Genomic DNA, 8,392 nt, shown 5'->3' on the forward strand with positions numbered 1-8,392 from the left:
CCAATTGTAGCCGGCCCCAAGAGGATGCCCCCAAGGAGGAGGAAGACATGAAGGTGCTTTCATCGCCCAATCTCGCAGATATGAGGTTTCCCTCCGGTGCCAAGGCCACGGGGAGAGGGGAGGAGTTGCACACAATAGCAACACTTCCAAGAAAGAGCGCGATGCCTTTGAGGTCGCCGTATCCAGCAAAGGCCGGAGATAGGGTTTCCGAAAAAGGACTTTTCGCGTACCTAGAAAAAAGAAATGGTTCATCTCCATCTCAAAAAGATGAATAAAATTTTGACACATTTTGCTTGACCGAATCGGACCCATGTGAGGACTACATGGACGGCTCTGCAAACTGTTGAACACAGGCCGCCAAGCAGCCAGGCGAGAGATAGAGGGGTGTGGATAAGAAGGAACAAGTTTTGGTGGCGATCCGGTTGGGTTGTGGGGTAGGAAGGGACGATCCACCTGAAAGAAAGAGGGGCCATCGATCTCCACCTTGCTTCCAACCCAAGCGAAACCCGATCTCCGGCCCGAACTAATCTCATCATCCATCCCGAGTAAAATAAAGCACCCGGTCGATGATTTCCTGTCCTTTGGTAGGAGGCCTGTCCCCATCCAGCACGGAAAAAGTTGCTCCCTGGCTGGTGTGGAGCGACCTACGGGGTGCACGTACAGGTTCCCGTACTGTATATACATAAAAAGCTCGCACTGTCTGCTCACTATACCAGAGTGTGTTGGCGATGAAAGAACGAAGTAGATTTCACCCGCAAAAAAAAACGAGGTAGTTGTGTGTTACCGTCACCACAAAATCAACTGTAAATTCACCTCCAACCTCATCTTAGCCGAACCCCACCAAAAAAAAATTGTATTAGCAGAGCAATGTGCATTCTGTGTAACCAAATTTCTTTTTTCTTTTTGCATAGTAATACATGTCTCATTCATATCATAGAGATTAAAAGTACAAGTCATGTAATGACCGACATGACAAAACCAAAAAGATAGCAGAACATCTCTGAACTTGACACCAACGTCCGTCACCTGCCTCCGGCACCACCACAGTAGCCACCAAAGAAAAAAATGATAGATCACCTCCTCACCCGAGCTCGACGCGGCTCCATCGCTGATATGCAGCTTTGTGGACCTCCAAGGTGGCTCACCAAAAGTGAAGCCATTACCGTTGAACGAATCAAACCGGGGCAACACCCTCGACACGCCATCGAACTCCAGATCTAGCACCCCGCCACGGCTAAGACGTCGAAGGAGGAAACCATACCTGCCATTCACGAACCACGAACTCAGCACACGTTCCGTCTTCCAGATGTCGTCGATGCAGATCACAATATGCATCCACTCCTGGACTACCTCCCAAGCTCCGCGCCGACGCTGGAGCAAACGCCGTCGCAATGGCGGAGCTTGAGGACACAGGTCCATCATGAGGATGTCGCCACCGCCACGCCATTCTTGGTTGAACAGACTGGTTTCCACATCCATCTCCAACCATAGGGTCGATGGCCTCGTCAGGGAAGGATTCGAAGAATCTTTACTCAACACCGTCATCATCGCCGCCAAAGCCGAGACGATGAATAGTCTAAAAACCTAAACTACGAGGAAGTAAAAACGATCCACACGTGTGGATCCGGCGACCCCCCTCACCATCGACGACCGAGGTCGCCGGAGGACGGCGCTGGAAGATTGGCGTCTCCTGGCGGCGGCTAGGGTTAGAGCTGCCAGGGACGAGAGCGCTTCTATTATTGTAACCAAATTTCTCGATCATACTATCTCCGTCGGCGAAACCAGTGATTTATAACATTGTGTAAGCGGTGCACATTCTTTTCCCTATATGTACATTTTGTTTCATGACATAAGATTTGTTGACTCAAAACGTCACACCAAGATGACACGAGCGAAAAAGGAGCTCATGCCACGTATGTGTGTATATGTGAGCATCAACGATTGTACCGTGTTCAAGAAAGAAAAAGCTCATACTCGGCCAGCCGTTGATAATAATACAATCTTTTTTAAATGCGTACACTAGGATAAAAAACCGAAGGCCAATCCTGAGAGCAATAGCTTTGGCACAGATTACGAATTTATGACCCCGCGATCCATCCATTTGATCCATCCACAGAAACCCACGTACACATTGATGGAAAGAAATCAACATACGGGTCAGATCACAATGCACTAATTGGATAAATTGTTTCGCAAGCAAAGAGATGTGCACAGTGAAGAAGGGGGCAGGGCAAAGATGAGGGTGCGTGCCACCTGCCACCCCACCCCGGCCGCTGCAACATAAATACCCTGCCTCGCCGTGGGCAGAGCTCTCCATTCACCCGTCGTCGTCCACCTCTCTCTGCTTCCCTTGGTTCCTGCCTCGCGTGGCGTTTCCCGGGGCTCTCCTCGCGGAGAAGGAGAGCAAGGTCAGGTGAGCTCGTCCTCCTGCCAATGCCAATGCCAATGGACTTCTTCTTTCTTCTGCGCGTGCTCTGCTATGCTCTGTTTCAGTGTCGTCGGTGCGGCTTCCTCTGTTTTGCTGTCAATAATTAAGAAAAATAAAGTGGTTTGCTGGAGTAGCCACTAGGGGACAGAAGATAGCAATCAGCATCCACTTGCGGAGATGTGGTGGATGGCTGCGGTCCTGGCAAGTTGCCATCATTCTCTTCTCTGGGTTTAAGGTTTCAGCACCAACTCACCAAGTGGATGCATGGATGCTGTCAGATCTGGTGAGCTTCAGTCCGTGTCGACAAGTCTGCGCCTCAGTCCGCGTAGGTGTCGAAACGCGCGCTGTCGGTCGGTTCTCCTTTCTTGTGCTAGCAGCCATGGTTAATTAGCTCCAGATTATTTCTGCCATTTCCCGGTAACACGAAAAGCTCGACGCCTAATCACCACCATTAGTCTTAACCACCTTGGCATGGCCTGCAAGAAAGGAATCCCACGCTGATCTCGTGCTTTACAAGGTGCTCGCACGCGTCACTCTTCCTCCCTGCCACTGCCGGCTTCGGTTCCAAGTTCCAACGGGCGGCTACTGCTGCTCATGCAAACCCACCGGCGTCTGTCGGCTACTTGAACTTCTCGCCGGACAACACCTGGGCTACCTGTTGGTTTCTCACTTCAGATCCGTATAATTATAAACGCGCACACTCCACTGCTTTCTCCTTCTCGGTCCTCTGTCTGAAGCCTTAAGTCTAGATTTTGATTCTTGTATGCCTCTCGATCCTCTAGTTTGCGCCGTCGAATGTTTTTTTCTTTGGTCTTCTCCAAATCTTGCTCAGTTCCTGCTCATCTGTTGGATCTCTGAACTGAAGAACACACCGCTGATAATCTTGTTCTGCAGGCTAGCTTGAGCGATGGGGGAAGCCGCCGGCGACCGCGTACTCAGCCGCCTCCACAGTGTCAGGGAGCGCATCGGCGACTCCCTCTCCGCGCACCCCAACGAGCTCGTCGCTGTCTTCACCAGGTTCGACCCCCATTCCCTCCCCTGCACTGTAACTGCTACTCTTTTTTCCCCTTATTATAAATTTATTACGCAAGTATGTAGATCTCCTGGCGGTGGCTAGAAGAAAACTGTTGCATAAATCTGGCGTCCCCTAGTGCGCAATGGATGCCAAACTTCATTCCTACTCAACATACCTGGTCAATCAATCAAATATTTAAATAAGTTTTTCTAGAAACCTAGTATACTGAACAGTGAACACTGATGACACACCTCGTGCTGTTGGAGTTCCGTTGATTGCTGCCAGATCTGACCAGGTGCAGCTGGGTAGAGTGATTGTATTCTGCACATTGACCTAGTGCTAATCAAGACTTGCTGAACATTATTATGCACTAATCGGTCTGCCGATGCCTGGATCTGACAGGATCTATGTGGCACAACATCTGACTGAACTGAATCTCATATAATTTTGTCAAGTTCAGTAAATGCACCGTCAAAACCAGAACTGTAATGTTTCGAATGGAATTCCAAATTCTTCTCTAAATGATGCATGGTGTGCTAAACAATGGCTTCAGATGTCACCAATCTGACTTGCAAATATATTTAGGTGGATCTTACTCGATGCGATAATTCTGAATGCTATATGGTGGATCTTATGCGGCATATGACGATGCTTGGTGCAGGCTGGTCAACCTTGGAAATGGAATGCTGCAGTCCCACCAGATCATCGCTGAGTACAACACCGCGATCCCCGAAGCAGAGCGAGAGAAGCTCAAGGATGGCGCCTTTGAGGATGTGCTCAGGGCAGCGCAGGTTTGCATCTGACTTCTTATCTCAGCAGACTTCTTCAGCATCCTTGTTTGCTTTACCTGTTGCTCTAACTGGTGCACTTCTGTATATGATACAGGAGGCGATCGTCATCTCGCCGTGGGTCGCGCTTGCCATCCGTCCAAGGCCTGGTGTCTGGGAGTATGTGAGGGTCAACGTGAGCGAGCTCGCTGTAGAGGAGTTGAGTGTCCCTGAGTACCTGCAATTCAAGGAACAGCTCGTGGAAGGAAGGTAATTTTTTTAAAAAAAAATCAGTACCAGAACTGGGATACTGAACAGATAATTTGATTCTCTTGCTCTGATGATATTGATTCAATGTTGTGTGATACTATTTTCATATGTTGGCAGCAACAAGGACTTTGTGCTCGAGCTGGACTTTGAGCCATTCAACGCCTCCTTCCCTCGCCCTTCGCTGTCCAAGTCCATCGGCAACGGCGTGCAGTTCCTCAACAGGCACCTGTCATCAAAGCTCTTCCATGACAAGGAGAGCATGTACCCCCTTCTCAACTTCCTCCGCGCACACAACTACAAGGGCATGGTAAGACAGTCTTTCATCCTGCATACATTGTTTAAACTTTGATGAGACTTGCCAGAAAAAAAGAAGCATGTAAACTTGTACTCTTGTTTCCTCCAGACTATGATGCTGAACGACAGAATCCGCAGCCTCAGTGCTCTCCAGGGAGCTCTGAGGAAGGCCGAGGAGCATCTGTCTGGTCTCCCGGCAGACACTCCATACTCAGACTTCCACCACAGGTACTGACCAAGTGACCATTGTATTGTACAGAATTATTAGCCAGTTAATGTAGCCTGGAGTATTTTCTTCAGAAGGAACCACTGAGATGTTTTTAACGGTTCTTTTGATTGGACAAATGCAGGTTCCAAGAACTTGGCCTGGAGAAGGGTTGGGGTGACTGCGCCAAGCGTGCGCAGGAGACCCTTCACCTGCTCCTCGACCTTCTCGAGGCTCCAGACCCGTCCACGCTCGAGAAGTTCCTTGGCACAATCCCGATGGTGTTCAATGTTGTCATCCTCTCGCCGCACGGTTACTTTGCCCAAGCCAATGTCTTGGGGTACCCTGACACCGGAGGCCAGGTAATAACATCCTGCATAGTTTATACATGGTCAAGTGATTAAACCTCTTCTGATTAATCTTTGAGCTATGATTCCCCAAAGGTTGTCTACATTCTGGATCAAGTCCGCGCTATGGAGAATGAGATGCTGCTGAGGATCAAGCAGCAAGGCCTCGACATCACACCACGGATCCTTATTGTGAGTGTGACGTCTGGTATGATAATTAAAACTTGTCGTATGATACTGAAACATTTTTTTTGGCCCTGCACAGGTTACGAGGCTTCTCCCTGATGCAACTGGTACGACCTGCGGTCAGCGTCTTGAGAAGGTCCTCGGAACAGAGCACACCCACATCCTCCGTGTGCCATTCAGAACTGAAAGTGGAATTGTTCGCAAGTGGATCTCTCGTTTTGAAGTCTGGCCGTACCTGGAGACTTTCACTGAAGTAGATGCCTCCTAACCTCACCATCATACCTTTGTCATTATTCACAGACATATTTTGCTAACTCTGCCCCATTTCTGCCAGGATGTGGCACACGAGATTTCCGGAGAGCTCCAGGCCAATCCTGACCTGATCATTGGAAACTACAGCGATGGAAACCTTGTTGCGTGCTTGCTTGCACACAAGATGGGTGTTACACATGTATGAATTCTAGCCACTTCTCTGTTTCTGCAAGCATATTTACCACACATTGATCTTTTCTGATGTTACCACGATCATTGGTCTGCAGTGTACAATTGCACACGCACTTGAGAAAACTAAGTACCCCAACTCTGACCTCTACTGGAAGAAGTTTGAGGACCACTACCACTTCTCATGCCAGTTCACTACCGATCTGATTGCAATGAACCATGCTGACTTCATCATCACTAGCACCTTCCAAGAGATTGCTGGAAAGTAATGTTTCTTTACGACTGAGCTTTCTCTGATGATATCCATCTGTTTTGTTGTAGACAGCAGTTGTCTTTGCATGGCCTAATGGAAATTCTGCCTTTTCAGCAAGGACACTGTTGGTCAGTACGAGTCTCACATGGCATTCACAATGCCTGGAATGTACCGTGTTGTCCATGGTATCGATGTTTTCGACCCCAAGTTTAACATAGTCTCACCTGGTGCGGACATGTCCATCTACTTCCCGTACTCCGAGTCACAGAGGAGGCTCACCTCCCTCCACCCAGAGATCGAGGAGCTGCTCTACAGTAATGTTGACAACAACGAGCACAAGTAAGAACTGCAGAATTGTTTCTTACCGCCTGAGCTGCAACGGTCTGATGCATTTATTGCTGTACATCTGACTAGAATACCTTCTGCAGGTATGTGCTCAAGGACCGGAACAAGCCAATCATCTTCTCTATGGCTCGTTTGGACCGTGTTAAGAACTTGACTGGTCTGGTTGAGCTGTATGGCAAGAACCCTCGCTTGCAGGAGCTGGTTAACCTTGTGGTTGTCTGTGGTGACCATGGCAATCCATCAAAGGACAAGGAGGAGCAGGCTGAGTTCAAGAAGATGTTTGACCTTATTGAGCAGTACAACCTGAATGGCCATGTCCGCTGGATCTCTGCCCAGATGAACCGTGTCCGTAATGCTGAGCTCTACCGTTACATCTGCGACACCAAGGGTGCCTTTGTGCAGGTAACTACGTGTTGCATAAACCACATTCTTGCCTTGTAAAAATATGTGTTCTCACATACCCCTTTTGCGTGCAGCCTGCTTTCTATGAGGCGTTTGGGCTTACTGTCATCGAGGCCATGACCTGCGGTCTTCCTACCTTCGCAACTGCATATGGTGGTCCTGCTGAGATCATCGTGAATGGCGTGTCTGGCTACCACATTGATCCCTACCAGGGTGACAAGGCCTCTGCTCTGCTGGTTGAGTTCTTTGAGAAGTGCCAGGTTGACCCCAGCCACTGGACCAAGATCTCACAGGGTGGGCTTCAGCGTATTGAGGAGAAGTATGCAACTCAAAATTCACTAGTTTTTACTACTTCCAAGGATAACTAGTTTGCTGAGACTAACAGTTATTCTTATTTAGGTACACCTGGAAGCTTTACTCTGAGAGGCTGATGACCCTCACCGGTGTGTATGGGTTCTGGAAGTACGTCTCCAACCTCGAAAGGCGTGAGACCCGCCGCTACCTCGAGATGCTGTACGCCCTCAAGTACCGCACCATGGCAAGCACCGTTCCGCTAGCTGTTGAGGGAGACTCCGCGAGCAAGTAATCTGGCCACCTCCTGGCCGAAAGAAGGGTGGCTTGGATTCCTGCAAAGATTGAGATTTGAGAATGCTTTGGGTTTTCTTCCTAGGCGCTGCTCTTTTTAAGATTTAAGGTCGAGTCAGTGTGCTACTTTGGTTTAGTAGTGGGAGTGAGTCGAGACAGAGGAAAATGTGGTGTGTGTCAGTCGGTTGGTGCTTGTCGTATTTCTTGGATGTTACCGTTCAATAATAGGTACGGCCTTGGTGCCGTTTCTGAAATAATAATAGTATCATCCTTCCTTGTTTCCAAGAAATTTTTTGTCACTGCCACTGAGCTCTATTACCTAATACTACAATTACTATTTACTAGAAGGTGGGATAAAGAGCTTTTGCTACTTTAGTTAACCAAATGAGCATTGTTACTTTAGTCTTAGTCACTCCACTAACTTAGTCCTAGCTTCTATGTGATTGGCAATGATGTCTAATGCAATATATATGAATCCAACCCTTCACATATGAAACTGTAGTTCAAACTGGTGGCCAGAAATTCGAGTTCGCTGGTAAAATTATGTTCTGAAACTCGCACCCTCTATGTAGTCAGAACTCAGAAGTCAGAACAATTAGTCGAAGCTCAATAGGTGTGCCAAGAACATCCTAGGAGGAGGGGCCATCTATTGGTTATAGCCCATTGAGAGAGCTCTGTGAACCAAACAATCTTAATACTTCCTCCGTCTCAAAATTCTTGTCTTAAATTTATTTAAATACGGAAGTATCTAGTTACGTTTTAGTGTTAGATACATCCGTATTTAGACAAATCTAAGACAAAAATTTTGGGACGGAGGGAGTATGATTTATGTGATCAAAAGATATTGATTAAAC

At 48.1% G+C, this 8,392-nt stretch overlaps 1 protein-coding gene across 3 annotated transcripts; it reads left to right on the forward strand.

Moving 5' to 3' along the window:
• Positions 1-2,280: 2,280 nt before the first annotated feature.
• On the forward strand, positions 2,281-7,827 carry LOC123150330 (sucrose synthase 1). 3 transcript variants are annotated; one of them, XM_044570195.1, is made up of 15 exons: positions 2,281-2,413; positions 3,323-3,445; positions 4,105-4,234; positions 4,329-4,480; positions 4,598-4,787; positions 4,884-5,002; positions 5,125-5,341; positions 5,423-5,518; positions 5,592-5,765; positions 5,847-5,963; positions 6,052-6,218; positions 6,321-6,545; positions 6,635-6,953; positions 7,028-7,272; positions 7,353-7,827. In XM_044570195.1, exons 2-15 carry the CDS (start codon positions 3,336-3,338, stop codon positions 7,537-7,539), a joined length of 2,448 nt encoding a protein of 815 aa, XP_044426130.1. In that variant the 5' UTR covers positions 2,281-2,413; positions 3,323-3,335; the 3' UTR covers positions 7,540-7,827. The 3 variants fall into 3 exon arrangements, with proteins under 3 accessions (XP_044426130.1, XP_044426132.1, XP_044426131.1); XM_044570197.1 differs by having other exon boundaries at positions 2,313-2,408; XM_044570196.1 differs by lacking the exon at positions 2,281-2,413 and adding an exon at positions 2,847-3,085.
• Positions 7,828-8,392: the final 565 nt, after the last annotated feature.

The sequence above is a fragment of the Triticum aestivum genome, chromosome 7A, assembly GCF_018294505.1.
Source record: "Triticum aestivum cultivar Chinese Spring chromosome 7A, IWGSC CS RefSeq v2.1, whole genome shotgun sequence".
Taxonomy (NCBI): domain Eukaryota; kingdom Viridiplantae; phylum Streptophyta; class Magnoliopsida; order Poales; family Poaceae; genus Triticum; species Triticum aestivum.